This window comes from Brachyhypopomus gauderio, chromosome 5 (assembly GCF_052324685.1).
Source record: "Brachyhypopomus gauderio isolate BG-103 chromosome 5, BGAUD_0.2, whole genome shotgun sequence".
In the NCBI taxonomy this organism is placed as follows: domain Eukaryota; kingdom Metazoa; phylum Chordata; class Actinopteri; order Gymnotiformes; family Hypopomidae; genus Brachyhypopomus; species Brachyhypopomus gauderio.
The window spans coordinates 21,584,377-21,604,383 of NC_135215.1; the positions used below are offsets into that span (position 1 = coordinate 21,584,377).

Here is a 20,007-nt window from a genome sequence, read left to right on the forward strand (position 1 = left end):
GGATGAAACGACCTCCGGAACCGGACGAAAGGGTCCGTATCCGTAATTACCGTAGGGTGTGAATGGGCCTTTACACTCGCAGATTTTGTGCGGAAAGCTTTTGTAGGACCTGGCAACCCTGGAGTGGGGTGAACACGCTCATCAGACACGCGATTTGGTTTAAGCCTGGTTTACACTTGATGCGGCGCGAGGGTCCGGGAGGCGAAAATAACGTAATCGCGGTGGCTTCGCCCGTGTGCAATTGCCTCGCGCGCTGTCGATTCACGAGGTCGTGCACCTCTCTAATTTTGTAAGTTCGCGCGCGCCGCGTCTCGGCGCAATGAGAACAGTCATGTTTGCAGGGTTCATACACCTATACAAGGTGGAATTCAAGCACTTGTACGTCACTTTCAAGGTCCATTTCAATAATTCCCAGCACGTTATTGAATTAAATATTTATACATATACTCTAAATGATTCGAAATAATTCGCTTTTTTATCACATTATTTAATGGATATTTATTTTCAAAACGCCCAATACGAGCCCAATAACAAATACGACGTCTTCACGTTCTCTCATGTTTCGTCCTGGAATTACAAGAGGCTCGTATTTGTTAACGTAATACAAGAGAATTGTTCAGTCAGACAGATATTTGTTGTGAAACGAAATAGTTACAATTTCAAGCCTTTTCAAATACTTTAGCCTAAATTCCAGCACTTTTCAAACCTGAAACACAAAGCAACATTAAAATTGGTCAGGTAAAAGTTCATTCCCCTGTATTTGAGGGGTGTTTTTTTTATACTACTAGGCCTACATATCGTTTCGGACAACACTGCAAAGAATGTGACACGGCAAGATTAAACGCTTCCGCCGTTCGCGGAGGTTAACGAGGTGTGCGGAGTCGCTCACTCGTGAAAGTATAAACCTAGATTGAATCTATTGTTGAATAAACCTGCAAAATATTTGGAATCATTCTGGATTCATTACACAGTAAAAAACAAAACAAATTAACGTGCTGCTGTTCAGAGAGACACTACATTTCTGTATTTTAATCTTAATTTATCGTGGTTCACATCGATATCGGGATATCCAACAACGTTATCGCACATCGCAATTCTAGTCCATATCGTGCACCCCTAATTCAAACACACCTAATTCAGCTGGCTACTTGTTATCAAGAGTAAAACGCTTTTCAACATGAGTTTGACAACAAAGTAAGTTGGCTAAATAACTTTAAACTTTAATACATGCTCGGATAGGCCGGTATCGGCCGATATCGGTATCGGATCGGAAGTGCAAATAAATATCGGTATCGGATCGGAAGTTCAAAAAGCTGGATCGGGACATCCCTAAACACAACGACAGCCACCCATAAACCCAGAGCAACGCTGAAGACTACGTCCTGGGGACGGGTGGGGGTGGGACATGGGTCAGAGGGGGTGCACAGGCAGCTTCAGTAGGCTGAAAACAGCACCACCCCCACACCTGCTCCTCCTCTTCTCCCAGAGCTCAGCCCCTCCACGTGTGCAGTAGGTCAGTGAGCTTCGACCCAGGACCACCAAACCCCCACCTGACGCTGTGGCCACACAGCTCCAGGACATGCGCATGAATCACTTAATCCCGCCTCCTGCTGCCACTCAGCTGCAAGAGACGAGGGGCGGAGCAACTCCGCATCCAAATCAGTGTTAAACGCGATATGCAAAACCTCTGGCACTGTACTGGAATAAGTGAACCAGGCATTGGACAACTGGTGAAAAGATTTAAGGGAGCGAGAGGGGAGAGAGTGAGTGAGACACAGGGAGGGAGAGGGGAGAGAGTGGGGTGAGACATAGGAAGGGAGAGGGGAGAGAGTGGGATGAGACACAGGGAGGGAGAGGGGAGAGAGTGGGGTGAGACACAGGGAGGGAGAGGGGAGAGAGTGGGATGAGACACAGGGAGGGAGAGGGGAGAGAGTGGGATGAGACACAGGGAGGGAGAGGGGAGAGAGTGGGATGAGACACAGGGAGGGAGAGGGGAGAGAGTGGGATGAGACACAGGGAGGGAGAGGGGAGAGAGTGGGTGAGACACAAGGAGGAAGAGGGGAGAGAGTGGGATGAGACACAAGGAGGGAGAGGGGAGAGAGTGGGATGAGACACAGGGAGGGAGAGGGGAGAGAGTGGGATGAGACACAGGGAGGGAGAGGGGAGAGAGTGGGTGAGACACAAGGAGGAAGAGGGGAGAGAGTGGGATGAGACACAGGGAGGGAGAGGGGAGAGAGTGGGATGAGACACAGGGAGGGAGAGGGGAGAGTGGGGTGAGACACAAGGAGGAAGAGGGGAGAGAGTGGGATGAGACACAAGGAGGAAGAGGGGAGAGAGTGGGATGAGACACAGGGAGGGAGAGGGGAGAGAGTGGGATGAGACACAGGGAGGGAGAGGGGAGAGAGTGGGTGAGACACAAGGAGGAAGAGGGGAGAGAGTGGGATGAGACACAAGGAGGAAGAGGGGAGAGAGTGGGATGAGACACAGGGAGGAAGAGGGGAGAGTGGGGTGAGACATAGGAAGGGAGAGGGGAGAGAGTGAGTGAGACACAGGGAGGGAGAGGGGAGAGAGTGGGATGAGACACAGGGAGGAAGAGGGGAGAGAGTGGGGTGAGACATAGGAAGGGAGAGGGGAGAGAGTGGGATGAGACACAGGGAGGGAGAGGGGAGAGAGTGGGATGAGACACAGGGAGGGAGAGGGGAGAGAGTGGGATGAGACACAGGGAGGAAGAGGGGAGAGAGTGGGATGAGACACAGGGAGGGAGAGGGGAGAGAGTGGGATGAGACACAGGGAGGGAGAGGGGAGAGAGTGGGTGAGACACAGGGAGGAAGAGGGGAGAGAGTGGGATGAGACACAAGGAGGGAGAGGGGAGAGAGTGGGATGAGACACAGGGAGGGAGAGGGGAGAGAGTGGGATGAGACACAGGGAGGGAGAGGGGAGAGAGTGGGTGAGACACAAGGAGGAAGAGGGGAGAGAGTGGGATGAGACACAGGGAGGGAGAGGGGAGAGTGGGGTGAGACACAAGGAGGAAGAGGGGAGAGAGTGGGATGAGACACAAGGAGGAAGAGGGGAGAGAGTGGGATGAGACACAGGGAGGGAGAGGGGAGAGAGTGGGTGAGACACAAGGAGGAAGAGGGGAGAGAGTGGGATGAGACACAAGGAGGAAGAGGGGAGAGAGTGGGATGAGACACAGGGAGGAAGAGGGGAGAGTGGGGTGAGACATAGGAAGGGAGAGGGGAGAGAGTGGGATGAGACACAGGGAGGGAGAGGGGAGAGAGTGGGGTGAGACATAGGAAGGGAGAGGGGAGAGAGTGGGATGAGACACAGGGAGGGAGAGGGGAGAGAGTGGGATGAGACACAGGGAGGGAGAGGGGAGAGAGTGGGATGAGACACAGGGAGGAAGAGGGGAGAGAGTGGGGTGAGACATAGGAAGGGAGAGGGGAGAGAGTGGGATGAGACACAGGGAGGGAGAGGGGAGAGAGTGGGATGAGACACAGGGAGGAAGAGGGGAGAGAGTGGGATGAGACACAGGGAGGGAGAGGGGAGAGAGTGGGATGAGACACAGGGAGGAAGAGGGGAGAGAGTGGGGTGAGACACAGGGAGGGAGAGGGGAGAGAGTGGGATGAGACACAGGGAGGAAGAGGGGAGAGAGTGGGGTGAGACATAGGAAGGGAGAGGGGAGAGAGTGGGATGAGACACAGGGAGGAAGAGGGGAGAGAGTGGGGTGAGACATAGGAAGGGAGAGGGGATAGAGATAAGCGGTCACTGGCACCGATGTCTGCTCCTCGGCTCAGTCTGCGGTGGTCTATGAGAAACACTCCAGCTGTTTAGAGTGAAGCAGTGAAATGCAGCAGCTAGGAACAGACCGGGCTGCTCAGTTGCCATGGTGAGCTGGTAAACCTACACCACAGTGTGACACAGAGCAGACCTCCCTGCAGCCCCATTTTAAGAGACGCACGCGGACGTGGCTTTGACCCAAGACGGAGCCGGAACGGAGAGGATGGCAGATGATTTTGCCTTTACATGAACTGCCAAACCCGCATCAGAAGGGCTCGACCCCGCGGGGCCTAAACCCAAAAACCCGAAAAGCAGGTTCACCTGACTGAAAGTAACCCTGACCAAAACAAATATGATGGTATAAAACACATTGTTGTTGTTGTTGAAACATTAATTTAATTGGTTTCATAATTCAGATTTAATGTTAAAATAAATTTCAAAAAATGTAAAAAGCCCTTAGGCTGAGGATTTAGGCTAACAGTCTGATCATTGCGGCTGGGGGGCAGCAGCCTGCTTGTGCTCCCTGGGCTGAGAGCAGCAGTCATGCCACCATCAGCAGGCTGGGGAGTGAGACAGGAGTGAGACGGGAGTGAGACAGGCCAAATTCACCCTGCTGGACTAAACTGGAACACTGCTTACCTAATAATCCCCCCACACTGAGAGAGAGAGAGAGAGAGAGAGAGAGAGAGAGAGAGAGAGAGAGAGAGAGAGAGAGAGAGAGAGAGAGAGAGAGAGAGAAAAGGGCGCCGAGTGTACTGTCAGGATTAACACCTGGGTACTGGGGGGATATGGAGGAGTGCTCGTTACGTAAAAGAAAAACTAAACGTTACATAAACCATCATCACAGAGAATGGTTATGAAATGCCCTGCGCAGTGCAAGGTTTCTGTAGGAATCCCCACGTGTAGGTGGAGAGAGAGCCGTTCCTTCTCCACCCAACGCCCACCCCAAACCACCCCAAGCTATGGGAAGTGCTGCTGCTCAAGATGGGGTCAGCGCTACACAGCCTGGGTGAAGGGCAGGGTGTGGACGGGTCACTCTGAGGACTCACCACGGGTGTACACCCCCCCCCCATTCTGGGAGTGCATGGCTGGCAGGGTGAAACCTGAGGCGGCGCTGGACGGTCCATTTTTAATGAAGGAGTATTGATTTCCACCCCGCTGCTGGAGCACATGCGTCAGTGCGCAGATCAGGAGGTGGAGGCACGGGGGGAAGGAACACGGAGGACATATGACTCCACCCGCCTGGGCGGGGCAGTCCGAGGCTGGGCGGGGCTGTGTGCTGGTGGAAACGGTCCTCAGGCATTAAATAGTGTGTGGGGTTGTTTTGTTTTCCATCACAATCTGCAAGGACGATTCACTTGCTTGGCAAACGTTATCGGATCTTTCCGATCAGTGTTTAGGGATCTTCAGAAACACTCAGCTAACGTTACAGTTCTTCGCTGCTCTAATGGGAAGAACTGTCTTCAGTGTGAACAGCAGACTCTTGTAACGGAATATTCCAGCACTAATATTCAAAGAACACTGTAAAAACCTTTAAAATTATGCTGATGATTGAAAACCAGTGTTTATTTGTGTACTGCATGAATACAGACCATGCAAAAATACCCTCACATTGCCTTCCATGGAACATGGCTCAAGGATGAAAAGTGCTTTCAGAAACTAATAAACCACTACAAGTTATACTAAAACTTGGGCTATTTCTTTCATCCTACACTGCTCAAAAAATAAAGGGAACACTAAAATAACATCCTAGATCTCAATAAAATATTTCAGTTGAATATACATAGTAGAATGCATTGAGAACAAAAAATGATCAATGTAAATCAAAATTATTATCCCACGGAGGTCTGGATTTGGAATCATACTCAAAATCAAAGTAAACAATCAAATGACAGGCTGATCTAACTTCAGTGGAAATTCAAGACAAAAAAAAATGAGGCTCAATAGTATGTGTGGCCTTCACGTTCCTGTATGACCTCCCTACAACGCCTGGTCATGCTCCTGATGAGGCGGCAGATGTTCTGCTGAGGAATCTCCTCCAAGACCTGGATTCAAGAGTCAGTCAACTCTTGGACAGTCTGTGGTGCAAAGTGGCATTGGTGGATGATGTCCCAGATGTGCTCGATTGGATTCAGGTCTGGAGAACGGGCAGGCCAGTCCATAGCATTAATGCCTTCATCATGCAGGAACTGCTGTCACACTTCAGCCACATGACGCCTAGCATTGTCATACATCAGAAGGAAACCAGGGCCCACTGCACCAGCATATGGTCTCACAATGGGTCTGAGGATCTCATCCTGGTACCTAATGGCAGTCAGGGTACCTCTAGCTAGCACATGGAGGTCTGTGCGGCCCTCCTAAGAAATGCCTCCCCACACCATTACTGACCCAGTGCCAAACCAGTCATGCTGGAGGATGTTACAGGCAGCAGAACATTCTCCATGGTATCTCCAGACTCTGTCATGTGCTCAGTGTGAACCTGCTCTCATCCGTGAAAAGCACAAGGCACCAGTGGAGAATTTGGCAATCTGAGTGTTCTCTGGCACATGCCAATCACCCTGCACGGTGTTGGGCAGTAAGCACAAGCCCCACTTGTGGATGTCGGGCCCGAGGAGTCTATTTCTGACAGTTTGAACAGAAACATGGATATTAGTGGCCTACTGGAGGCCATTTTGCAGGGCTCTGGCACCTGCTGCTGGGTTGTTGCTCTCCTACGGCCTCCTTCATGTCTCCTGGTGTACTGGCCTTTCTCCTGGTATTTGCTCCATGCTCTGGACACTGTCCTGACAGACACAGCAAACCTTCTTGCCACAGCTCGCATTGATGTGCCATCCTAGATGAGCTGCACTACCTGAGCGACTTCTGTGGGTTGTAGACACCGCATCATGCTACCTCTTTGGTGAAAGAGCTGCTAAAATGCCAAAGTGACCAAAACATCAGCCAGAAAGAATGAGAACAGAGAGAAGGTCTGTGGTCCCCACCTGCAGAACCACTCCTTTATAGGGGGGGGGTCTTGCTAATTTCCTCTCATTTCTACCTGTTGTCTGTTCCATTTGCACAACAGCAGGTGAAATTGATTCACAATCAGTGTTGCTTCCTAACTGAACAGGTTGGTTTCACAGAAGTGTGGTTGACTTGGAGTTACATTGTGTTGTTGAAGTGTTCCCTTTATTTGAGCAGTGTAGTTTAACACATAGACCTGCATGATATTGGGAAAAACTGACATTGCAATTTTTTTTTCTGCAATGCGTGTATGATCTTCCGGTAAATATGCCATAAAAATGCCCGTACAGCCCCAGGGCGGCAACTTAAGAAAAATCCATGAGTGATGGTATTACATATCGCTTATCAAGCAATCGGATCAAGTTTTTAAAACCCTCTTTGATTATTAAATATAAATGTAAATGTGCCATATTTGTCAATTGTGATTTTTCACCGCAATCGAAATTTGTCCTCCGCTTTTTACCCATCTGTGCAGTTAGAACACACACTAGTGATTACTAGGGGGCTGTGGTGCACACATGCCCAGAGTGGTGGGTAGTCCTAGCCTGGCGCCCGGGGAGCAGTTGGGGTTAGGTGCCTTGCTCAAGGGCACTTCAGTCATGGCCTCAGGTCTGGGAATCGAACCCACAACCCTCCGGTCACAAGACCAGATCCCGAACCACCAGACCATGACTGCCCCAATGGTGCCTTATCTTTCGCAAGGTGAAAAGTTATTGTATCCGTGATTTGTTGTTTGGGGAAACACTGGCAAAGGCATCTGAATTTTGCTTTTGACAGCATCTAGATCTGACTGTGTTCTCATTATACTGAGCTTTATGGTGTCGCTTTAAGTGGTCAAACAAATTCATCGTGTGGCTTTGCGCTATGGCAGCAAGACAGTGTTGACAAATAACCCGTTTTTGGTCAGTCTTTTCTCTAGCAGAGATAATTCCATACATCAGACGACTTTCATTTTGCAACCAAATTGCTCATTTTCACACTGTGGTAAACGACTAGTGGGTGAGGGGCCGCTTTAGTTGTTTATGATCACAACTAATTGGATGGTTCGCTGTGGTGTGCAAGAACTCCATGTCACTCACAACTTCCAACATTGGAGTGATATTGTGCAAATTTTACTAGTGTCAAGCAGGGGGGGAATTTAATTTGATTTAAAAAAATAAATTTTACTTGCCTTTAGTGATGTGACTGTTGCATATGCACACATGACGACGCTGAAACAATATATTGTGCAGCCCTAGCAACAGTGTGCTTGTCGTCTGATTGGGGTTACTTTAGTGCTACATGCGTAGCTGACTGTTGTAAGCAGAAATGCAGTTCTGCACACCATCACACCTTATTACACACACACGCCACTTTATTAGGTACACCTTACAGCTTATATTAAGGTGTGCGCTACAGTCGAGAAAATACATATTTATGTATTTAAGTAAACTCATATTTGACAACCCATAATGCTCCATGTCAAAACAAATATGGTTCAAAATAAAATTTTACCTCAGTCAGAAATTTGTTTGTGAGAAAATATCTAATGTATGCAGTTTCCCATGAGCTGAATACCCTTCAAAACATTAAAATCAGTATAATTGCAGAAAAAAATAGCTACTTCCTTGAACAAGCAATTGCCAGCATTCCTAATGTGAAGACTAAATAGGTGCTAAAATATTTTAGTACCAAACAGGAAGTAGATTTCTGAATTCAAAAGTTTTGGTTCCATTTTTGTTTTGATTTTTTTTTTCAGCAATAATATTTTTAAGGAACAAACCCCAAATTATGAAGTCTTCCTGATCTGTGAAGCTCTAAGAATATTCGTAGTACTGCAACAACCTTTATTAATGAACATTTAATTCAGCTTTAGAAAACATCAGACTAGTTCACTTTGAGGAAACTCTGTTACTACGGTAGCCTGTCCAACTGTGCAGAAGATTTAAGCAGTCGGAAAGGGCTGAGTGTGTGTCTCCGTCAGACATGGCCTACTTCCACACCGCTGAGGTGAGGGTGGACGCACCGCACGACCTGGATATTAATGGCGGACTGTGAAGCCTCGTGGCCAGTCCCCAACCTCAGTAGGCTGGACAACCACCACGTTCCTCCTCCTGTTTCCCCAGAGCAGTGGCTCACCAGAACGGCTCACGTGCTGAAGACTTTAATACCCACATGAACTGAGGTGGCCGGAATAATCACGGCAGCCTTGGGTGTCATACGCAGGCAGGGTCCGTGCGCTGAGTAGCACACAGTAGGGAAGTGCAGATGGAGAGGACCTTTGAAAGTGTAACATCCAAAAGGATTTAAGGTGGCACAAGCCTGCTGTCAAATTGGAGCTTGCACACACGCCAACTGCCGCCAACTGCTGTAAAGTTGGAGCACGCACACACGCTGACTGCTGTAAAGTTGGAGCAACCACACACGCTGACTGCTGTAAAGTTGGAGCAACCACACACGCTGACTGCTGTAAAGTTGGAGCAACCACACACGCTGACTGCTGTAAAGTTGGAGCAACCACACACGCTGACTGCTGTAAAGTTGGAGCAACCACACACGCTGACTGCTGTAAAGTTGGAGCAACCACACACGCTGACTGCTGTAAAGTTGGAGCAACCACACACGCTGACTGCTGTAAAGTTGGAGCAACCACACACGCTGACTGCTGTAAAGTTGGAGCAATCACACACGCTGACTGCTGTAAAGTTGGAGCAACCACACACGCTGACTGCTGTAAAGTTGGAGCAACCACACACGCTGACTGCTGTAAAGTTGGAGCATGCACACATGCTGACTGCTGTAAAGTTGGAGCATGCACACACGCTGACTGCTGTAAAGTTGGAGCAATCACACACGCTGACTGCTGTAAAGTTGGAGCAATCACACACGCTGACTGCTGTAAAGTTGGAGCATGCACACACGCTGACTGCTGTGAAGTTGGAGCAATCACACACGCTGACTGCTGTAAAGTTGGAGCAATCACACACGCTGACTGCTGTAAAGTTGGAGCAATCACACACGCTGACTGCTGTGAAGTTGGAGCATGCACACACGCTGACTGCTGTGAAGTTGGAGCATGCACACACGCTGACTGCTGTAAAGTTGGAGCAATCACACACGCTGACTGCTGTAAAGTTGGAGCATGCACACACACTGACTGCTGTAAAGTTGGAGCAATCACACACGCTGACTGCTGTAAAGTTGGAGCAATCACACACGCTGACTGCTGTAAAGTTGGAGCAATCACACACGCTGACTGCTGTAAAGTTGGAGCATGCACACACGCTGACTGCTGTGAAGTTGGAGCAACCACACACGCTGACTGCTGTAAAGTTGGAGCAATCACACAAGCTGACTGCTGTAAAGTTGGAGCAATCACACACGCTGACTGCTGTAAAGTTGGAGCATGCACACACGCTGACTGCTGTGAAGTTGGAGCATGCACACACGCTGACTGCTGTGAAGTTGGAGCAACCACACACGCTGACTGCTGTAAAGTTGGAGCAATCACACACGCTGACTGCTGTAAAGTTGGAGCAATCACACACGCTGACTGCTGTAAAGTTGGAGCATGCACACACGCTGACTGCTGTGAAGTTGGAGCAACCACACACGCTGACTGCTGTAAAGTTGGAGCAATCACACACGCTGACTGCTGTGAAGTTGGAGCAACCACACACGCTGACTGCTGTAAAGTTGGAGCATGCACACACGCTGACTGCTGTAAAGTTGGAGCAACCACACACGCTGACTGCTGTAAAGTTGGAGCATGCACACACGCTGACTGCTGTAAAGTTGGAGCAATCACACACGCTGACTGCTGTAAAGTTGGTGCACAGGCCACGCTGTGATTCCATCATATATGGAAGGAAATCCAGAGCTGTGCACACGCTAGGAGGCACCTGAGGTTCTGCTCTGAAATCCAGCTGCAGGCTCCTCCTCCAGCCCCTCCCCCCACCCCACTTAGACTGCACATCTGGCTCCTGCACTGAACCTGGAGATAATGGCTTCCCATAATCCCTTGTGTGTCTGGGGTTTTTCACACACACACACACACACACACACACACACACACACACACACACACACACACACACACACACACACACAAACTTGTGTATGTATTAACTTTCCCCACATGTAAAACTAAACCTCTTCCTGTGGCCTGTCAGTCAACCATGAAAGACCTCACAAAACACACACACACACACACACACACACACTCAAACTCACTCTACCTTAACCACTCCTGTGAACACACTGTCTCACTCTCCTAAAGCCATTCATGTACACCTTCAGAGTGCAAAAACAACCCTCATGCAGCCCAGGAGGCCAGCGCCTGCTCTGAGAAAGTAGGCAACCTCTGAAGATGAAAGCATGTCTCCTGATGATGAAAGCGTGATGATGAAAGCACGTCTCCCTCACATCTCTGAGGATGATAGCACGTCCCCCTCACATCTCTGAGGATGAAAGCACGTCCCCCTCACATCTCTGAGGATGATAGCACGTCCCCCTCACATCTCTGAGGATGATAGCACGTCTCCCTCACATCTCTGAGGATGATAGCACGTCTCCCTCACATCTCTGAGGATGATAGCACGTCCCCCTCACATCTCTGAGGATGATAGCACGTCCCCCTCACATCTCTGAGGATGATAGCACGTCCCCCTCACATCTCTGAGGAGGATAGCACGTCTCCCTCACATCTCTGAGGAGGATAGCACGTCTCCCTCACATCTCTGAGGAGGATAGCACGTCTCCCTCACATCTCTGAGGAGGATAGCACGTCTCCCTCACATCTCTGAGGATGATAGCACGTCTCCCTCACATCTCTGAGGATGATAGCACGTCTCCCTCACATCTCTGAGGATGATAGCACGTCTCCCTCACATCTCTGAGGATGATAGCACGTCTCCCTCACATCTCTGAGGATGATAGCACGCCTCCCTCACATCTGAGGATGATAGCACGCCTCCCTCACATCTGAGGATGAAAGCACGTCTCCCTCACATCTCTGAGGATGATAGCATGTCTCCCTCACATCTCTGAGGATGATAGCACGTCTCCCTCACATCTCTGAGGATGATAGCACGTCTCCCTCACATCTCTGAGGATGATAGCACGTCTCCCTCACATCTCTGAGGATGATAGCACGTCTCCCTCACATCTGAAGATGATAGCACGCCTCCTTCACATCTCTGAGGTAGGGCTGGGCGATAAAACGATACAGATAATTATATCGATATAAATTTCCACCATGTTTTGACAGACAACATGAATATCCAATGAGAATAGCGCCGCCCAAACTAATCAAGCGGATGAACTAGAGTTCCAGCCATTTCAGGTTTGGTTGAATGTACAGCACTGAATGTAGGAGTGGCGGTGGCTTAGCGCATGTGCTAATAAATAAATACGCAATGTAAGTTCATTAAAATGAGGACACGTGCACTACATTTCTGAAACGCGCTACAAATTCAGAAACGCTGCAAATCCAGCCACAACACAATAGAAGTTTTTCTGGACGAATACTTTTACGCAGGCACTCTGTAGGTTTTTAGCCATAAACAACTATTGTTATACAGTTTCTCATTACGTGGAATGGGACTTAAGTAGTAAAGCTCTTTAGATGTAGTAGCTGTATTAATTAAACTAGCTAGCTATTTAGATATAAACTACGTTGTATTAAATGGGATTTTAAGCCTTAGTTTCTGTCTAAATACCTAGCTAGTTTGCTACATTTAAAGAGCATTTAGCTTACATGTGAAATGAAGTGATAACCAATTTTATCACAGGTAAGAAAAATGATGCAATGTCTCAAAACGATTCCAAAAAATAGTCTAAACATCTAATAGTCTAAACCTGCTAAGATGAAGGGAATAACACTGCGGCCTGAACAAATTTATAATGCTGTTTATGAAGCCTGTGGGTCTGATCTATGTCTGAAGACAAAATCAAAACCTTTACACTTTAGAACAGGGGTACTCAACTGGCGGACCGCGGTCCGGATCCGGACCCGAACGCAGTCCTGTCCGGACCCAATCTCATTCCTGATTAACTGGATACGGACCAAAAAAAACGGAGCATTTATTTCAGGGCTATTGAAACCGTCACGAGTGTTACGTTTGCCACCCCGCCCCCGGCTCAACAACTTACGTTCGCCACCCCCGCCGCACCGGACCTCAGGTCACAGGTATCTACCAAAATTGGACCGCGGACAAATTTAGTTGAGTACGCCTGCTTTAGAACAACTCTTGTACGTCTCCGAGGATGAAAGCACATCTCCCTCACGTCTACGAGGATGAAAGCACGTCTCCCTCACGTCTCCTGATGATGAAAGCACATCTCCCTCACGTCTCCTGATGATGAAAGCACGTCTCCTGATGATGAAAGCACGTCTCCTGATGATGAAAGCACGTCTCCCTCACATATCCGAGGATGAAAGCACATCTCCTTCACATCACTGATGATGAAAGCACATCTCTTTCACATCTCTGAGAATGAGCGGTTCTCCAGAGTCAAAGCCCATTGCAACATCTGTGAGCAGGGAGCTTGGTTTGTTTTAGACAGCAGGTGGAGACAGGGCCAGATGCCGGGCCCGGCCAACAGCACACGCTCGTCTCAGACGAGTCTGAAAGCCAAGCAGAAAGGAGATGCCAAAGAGGATGTCTGCTTAGCACTTCTAGCATGGTGCTTGACGGAACAATGCAGGGAGGCCAGCCATATCCAAGAGTGAGGTTCACCTGTGAGCTGGGGTGCTGGTGGAGTGAAAGTGTGAGAGACATGAAAGAGAAAAGAATGAAAAGAAGCTTTCTGACACAGACTGGGTGGTGCGGGTGCGGAGGGGGTGAAAAGCCAGCGAGTGACAGGTGAGCCTAATGGGATTCCAGCAGCTGTGAGAATTTGCCAAGAACATCCCCCCTTCACACTTCATCCAACAGGAGCATTGAGTTCCACAAACAGCTTGGTGCAAAATAACCTAATGCTTCTACACACACTCAGCCCTGTCTCAACAGCGTCTGGAAAATCTGACATGCTAGAGTACTGGCAGAAACCTCCTTGCCAGCCGAACGACTCGTTTTACTGGCAAAGTCCGCCACAAAAAGGAGTCAACAAAGAGTGCATTCTGCTTCATCCCGTCTGGCTGAGCGGGAAGGTTTCCATGTGGCATTGGCTCCGCTCCCTTTGCATGGCCCTCTCTGCCGCCACCTCCTCCCCCGTGTGTTTTCACTCCACCAGCGGTTCGCTTGCCGAGGGGGGCGGGCTCCACATCCATGTAGCCATTGGACAATGCTCTTGGGCTCCTCTTCGAGGGAGAGTCATCAGAGCGCTCTCCACGAGCACCACAAGACCCCTGACGCCGGGAAACCACCACCTCCATGGCGCGGCGTGCTACGTCGGGGGAGCTGGAGCAGAAGAGCCCAAATGCTGGCGGCCATGCCAAGAGGTGGCACCCAGGCAGGCGAGGTCAAGATCAGAAACAGTCCTCCACACCGCAAAATTACACCATACATACAATGGAATGAGACTAGAGCTTTAAAGAAAAACTTTTTTTAAAGTACCGTCAACAACAGAGAACTTAATCAAAGAGATGGTGTACTACAGTTCCAGGCCTATGACTGGAGCAATGAGCAACATAGACACACTGTTCAGTGAGGCTAGTTTGGAGGCTAGTCTGCCAAATAGCAGCAAATGTATTTTTTTAAAGGAAATGACCCCATAGCACATCACTAGCTTAAACACTTAAATGCTAAAAAACAAGGTCAAATATTCAACATTGCTTTTTATGGCCTGCTAATAGACAAATATGTTCTTGAATGGAATTTGAGATGTTTCTTTCTGGAGCACATCTGAAGAGAGACACTTGAGTGAGCTGGAGCAAGACACCCAGACCAGACATGAGGAGACAATGCACTACAAGCATCTGTGTTTCGGAACACCAGCCTAATGATCTCAGAGCAGCTTTGTTTTCCCCATGTCTGCTCAAAGCCCATCAGTGACACTCACACAAAAAGCTATAGCGTTATGCATCTTAAGGTGTGCAAAGTGGTCAAATAAGGATGCAAATGGAGTGGCCCCACAGAGAGCACATCCACAGCTCTGCGTGACAGAGGCAGCGCATTCTGCATGGAGTAAGGCTGGCCTGTGAGAACAGGGTGAGCGTGGGAGAAGGGGGCAGTGTGGCGGACGCTGCAGGAAATGGGTGTACCACACCAGAGGGTCTTATCAAAGTACAGCAGCTTAGAGGTGGGATGCAGGCTCCTGCGCACATACGTCCATCCTAAAAACACTACTCCGTCATAGCAGACCTGTAACCCCTGAAAGTTTTTTTACTTTACTAAGCTATTTTTTTTCCATTTCCTGTTGGCACTTAGCCCGATGAATGAACGCTACAGCAAGACATTCAGACATTCTACAAGTCAGACTTTGATTAAAAAAAGACTCTGAGGGTATGTTTTATTGATGAAGCAGTTGTCTACCTAGATAGGATTTCGCGAAATGATCTAAAGTTCATGCATATCACAATGCATAAATGTTAACTAGCTGTTAGCTAATCAATTATCACACTGAGGCAGATATTAAAAGAGGCTGACACTTGGTTCCCACCAAAGCGCGTTAGCTAGTTCGCTACCGCTAGCTTTGTTTGGGGGGGATTATTGGGTATCCTCCGCTTTAGCTACACAGCCAAAATAAATCTGCATCCACCTTTCAGTCAAAAATGTCTAGAAGCTAGCTAACCTAGTGAACTAGTGAGAAAGAGGACGGGCGAAGCGTTAATGTGAACCGGGTACAGAGCTCGGGGTTAGGGGGACAGCTAGGGAGGCTAGCCAGTATGGTCCACTAACCACACAGCCAAGCGGCTGTATCTGAACGCTGGGATGATCTAGGCGGCTTTCCAGAGCGGCTAACGGGAAACGAAATAGCGAAAAAAAAGGAAGAAAGAAAGAGCAACAAAGCCCCCGTCTTACCTCTGTGAACAGCTTTACGGTGACATTCAAATCGATCACGTATAAATGTACGCTTGGAGCCGTGTGGCGGTACGGAGAAGATGCTAGCGGGACGGCGCGCACGGTTCGGCGGAGTGATCTGATTTCTTCTCTCGCCGACCTGCACTCTGTTTACTATGCGGTCTCGCGCAGCGCCTCGCGCAGTCGCTATAGATACCGCAGCTGCTCCACTACGTCCTTAGAAACCAGGAACCGCATACAAATAATATTGTTCTTGAAATGTACCAACCGTGAATGCCTTAAATGCATTACATAAATAATAATGTTTTCAGTTGAAACGCCGGGAAATGTTATACATTGTCTCCATCTTGTGGTCACTCTTATTAAACCGAAGTGTTCGCTTTATTTTTTCGCCGTTTGGTTCACAGCTAAATACTTAAGTCTTAAATACTTTGCTCTATATATAATATACGACCAGGTGAAATACATTAACCAAAGCAGTAAACGGAATAGTTTTAAAACATAACAGTAGGAGATTATTTATTGTGCAGATATACCATTCATACGGTAATTTTGAACCCGGAAATACAAAAAAGCGGTCTACAAATCGACAGGCTTGCTTTTGGCGTCAGGCTTAGGTTAACTAAAAATCTTCCTAAAACAAAGATGACAAAATACAAAATGCTATTTTTCGTTTCTACTCAGCAGTTGCGTATTTTAAATGTCGTCTCCTTTGACTGGTAGACCTGCTAATTGCATTACTTGGGTAAGCAAAGAAGACCCATTTATAGCAACACAAAGCATAAGCTAGCTAGTCAGCTGCAATAGCATAGTAATGCATTAATCCTCGACAACATATAGATGTAGCTGGTGTAGTTAGCTACCTCTCCTGATTTCACTACCACTTTATGTAGATTAAATATAGTTAACAAGTGCATATATTTTCCAAGCTACCCATCTAGCTAGCTGGTTAACCAACATTATTAGTCGTCGGTTGGCCATCGACGTTACGTCATTGTGGATCATTGAATTTGCTGGTTTGCGTCATCGGAATCGTTCATAAACTAATAATGCACAAAGTGGATGTATTCGCTGGTTTGACATTTTATTTGAATATTTGTGTGCCTTATAGGGTTGTTAACCAGCGCAGTGGCTACTGAGGGAAGATGTCCTTAGCTCAGCGTGTTCTTCTCACCTGGCTCTTCACACTAGTCTTCCTCATAATGCTGGTCTTGAAGTTGGATGGAAAGGTGAACTGGAACTGGTTTCTCATCTTCCTCCCAATGTGGATTTTTGACAGCATCCTGCTCCTCATGCTGGGGGTGAAGATGGCAGGCCGCTGCCGGGCAGGTCATGATCTGCGACAGGGGGCTCCCGGCTTGCGCAAAAAGGTCTGGTACCTGCTGGCTCTGCTGCTGAAGCTGGCCTTCTGTCTGACACTGTGTGCCCGGCTGGAGCAGCTCACCGACCTCCGCCTGGTGTATGTCTGCATCCCGCTGTGGACCGTGCTGACAGGAGGCATGGTGGAGCTGGGCATCAACATCTTCCCTCAGCACAGAGACTGAATGTTGTAGACCAACTCTGGAGGATTTAACGGACATTCCACAAGAGATGTACTTGATGTGTGGTGTAAGGGATTTGACACAAAAATTCATTTGAGGATTTTTTCCACTTCTTGCCAACACATTTAAGTACCAGCCCAGTTTCTTAACATCTGCAGATTCTTTTCTGTATGTTAATCAAGACCATGACAGATGAGTCACAAGGATATGAGACTTCACTGACTTCTTAAGAGATACCCTTTTCTTATTTTTCATTGATACCATATTTGTATACTTGACTCAGACAAGACCTAGATGTTTCAAGTTCCACAGTGAGTGTTTGACTCCAGATAATTCCACAGTGATAGGTGAGGGATGAGTTTGTTTGCATAAATGAAGGGAAGAAAATTCCTAGTGTCATGTCTGTGTCTGTTCAGCCAGAGCAAAACGACAGGCTTGCTCATTTCATTCCCTTTGCCCTAGATAATGGCTGGTTTGATAGCCTTGAACGTTTTTGTCATCTGAATATTGATTGTGTGTGAGTTTAGTGCAATATAAAGTTCCTTGGAGTCTGTGTTATCTGGTTTAGCACAATTACTAGAAATATCTGGGGACTGTGAGCATATTCTCCAATGGAATTAAATGGTTAGGCCTATGGTCCGTTACTCTACATGAATAGAAATTATATGGAAAACACGAAATTTACAAACATGCATTTCCAAACTATCATTGCCCTTATACTTAAATTATGGCTTACAGGACCTTAGCTAACCTTGCTGTCATTTAAAGTGACTGCAATGCTACCATAGGATATAGAGCAGTATGGCCATACTGCTTTAACATACACAGGTGCGAAAAACAAATCCTTGCACAAATGTACATCACTTCTAAAATTCGCACTTAAAGTAGGACCATACATTGAGACAATATGTATTTATCACTTGTAATCAGTCGCAATGGCGACTACAGATAAATGAACTGGAAAGCTAGCAGGATGTACAAGAGCTTCCTGCTGATTCTGCAAGCAACCAGCAACAACTCTAAAGTTGAGCTCAAATACATCTTCACATTGCACTCATATCTGTGAGTTCTGGGAGTGTTTAATTGCCAGACTGCTGAAGCATTCCTTTATGGGTTTGGTACTGTGACAACAAAAGCACTACAAGACTGCATTCACTGAAACACTGCTACCATACTGGCTTTGTAAACTGAGATACAGTTTTGGTGAAGCAGTGCAAATTTCCATTTAGGGTTTACCAGTTAATTTTGTACTTTCAAAATTATTTTAGATTTTTTTAACTATTGGAACCGGTTGGCAAATATTTTATCAATGGCTTTTTTTTGGATGACATCGTGAACCAGTTGTGTGTGTGTGACCTGATCAAAGGTCGTTAATGGCTGATCAACCTTTCCTTAGTGTGGTCATTAGGCCACCCCTGTGTGGAGTGGTTTCATCATCCTTTTATTCTTTTGTAGTGCATGCACTTTATAATTTATTCTGCATTATTTGCAATAGTTAAAATGTTCCATGAATAAGCATCCACATTGATAAACCTGATCATGTTTGTATGTTTGGGGCACAAGAGTCTGTCTATTCTGTCATGGTTCCAGTTTAAAAAGGGTAGCAGGGCATATTTTACATAACGTAGAGAACATCGCATAATGTTCTTTAGAATGATTCTTTGTAAATCATACAGAAAGTGTGATAACCCCATTAAGCACTACTACACTCAAAAACAATTAAGAACAACTTTTGTTATTGGTTATTTCTTAAGAATGGAATGGTCAGTATGGAAGGCAGACACAAGATTCCAGAATGTGTAATGTATCCAGTAGAGCACACAATGGTGTTTAAGCTTTCTTGTTGTCGTGTGTTTGTATTAAACGTCATGATGTAGCCCTACAGAAGTTTGTCAGCCTCCATCAAGCCAATAAAGCTCCATCAAGCCAAAAAAAATGAAAATCAACAGTAAAATGTTATTGCTTAACTGTATGAAAAATGCTACCCATATTAGTCTTGAATCTTTAAGTATTGTTTATCTTTATCTTTGGTAATTCTGGGTTTGGAGATTATCCATACTAAACCTGCAACAACATATTATGTTAACATTATATATGTTACCAAGAAAAACATCTCAGGCAGCTCCGCAGCCCCCAGGATGTCTCTGTCTGCCGGGCTCTCCTGACCCAGCATATGAAGCTCCAGATTACATAATCAAGCCAGTCTTGATATGTGAATGGAAACAAACCCACAGCTTGCATTGGGCGCCACTGCTGGCCTCAGTGTTTCCGTCGGCCCATGTAAATCAATGCAAGTACGCACATGGCTTCCCCTTAAAACGGATGTTACTGAAGCACAAAATACAAGCCAAATACCTGACAATCTAAAATATTATGCCATGACTAAAAGCAAAAATACAACATAGTATGCATTTAATTATTACATGGGATTCTGAGATTAATTCTGTACAATAAATATACTTTCAGTGTATTGAACAACCAGTAATAAATTTGTTAAAGCATACAAAAATAAATCTTAGGTTTAAGCAAGCACACATTAAAAACGTTTCCCCCCCCAAAACAAATCAAGCATTTTATGCATTTTTACAAGATCAAGGCTGTGTGAACTACCACGCTGCACTGCTCCACTCCTTTACATACCTCCCTGATGGGTGTTTGCAGTGTAGCAGGCCTAATGGTGCCGACAGTTTCAGCTACCAGACCAGCTGAGTTCTTTGTAAATCATGGACCATAGTGTGGGT

At 47.1% G+C, this 20,007-nt stretch overlaps 2 protein-coding genes across 5 annotated transcripts in view; one reads left to right on the top strand and one right to left on the bottom strand.

The window, feature by feature from the left end:
* The window catches only part of LOC143514813 (protein PHTF2), a 42,728-nt gene extending 26,845 nt beyond the window's left edge, over positions 1-15,883 (bottom strand). For 3 of the 4 annotated variants that reach the window (XM_077006457.1, XM_077006456.1, XM_077006455.1), the window contains exon 1: positions 15,726-15,881. The gene's annotated coding sequence lies outside the window, so the exon portion shown is untranslated. Of the gene's footprint in view, positions 1-15,725 lie in introns of all 4 variants that reach the window. The other variant, XR_013130955.1, reaches the window with a different exon arrangement.
* A 128-nt stretch (positions 15,884-16,011) lies between these two features.
* Positions 16,012-19,206, top strand: LOC143514815 (transmembrane protein 60-like). Its single transcript, XM_077006458.1, has 2 exons — positions 16,012-16,470; positions 16,837-19,206. The coding sequence occupies exon 2, from the start codon at positions 16,871-16,873 to the stop codon at positions 17,267-17,269; it is 399 nt and encodes a 132-aa protein (XP_076862573.1). The 5' UTR covers positions 16,012-16,470; positions 16,837-16,870; the 3' UTR covers positions 17,270-19,206.
* The last annotated feature ends 801 nt before the right edge of the window (positions 19,207-20,007 follow it).

Coding starts and splice junctions, on each gene's coding strand:
- LOC143514815 (XM_077006458.1), top strand. CDS start 16,871: ATGTCCTTAGCTCAGCGTGTTCTTCTCACCTGGCTCTTCACACTAGTC.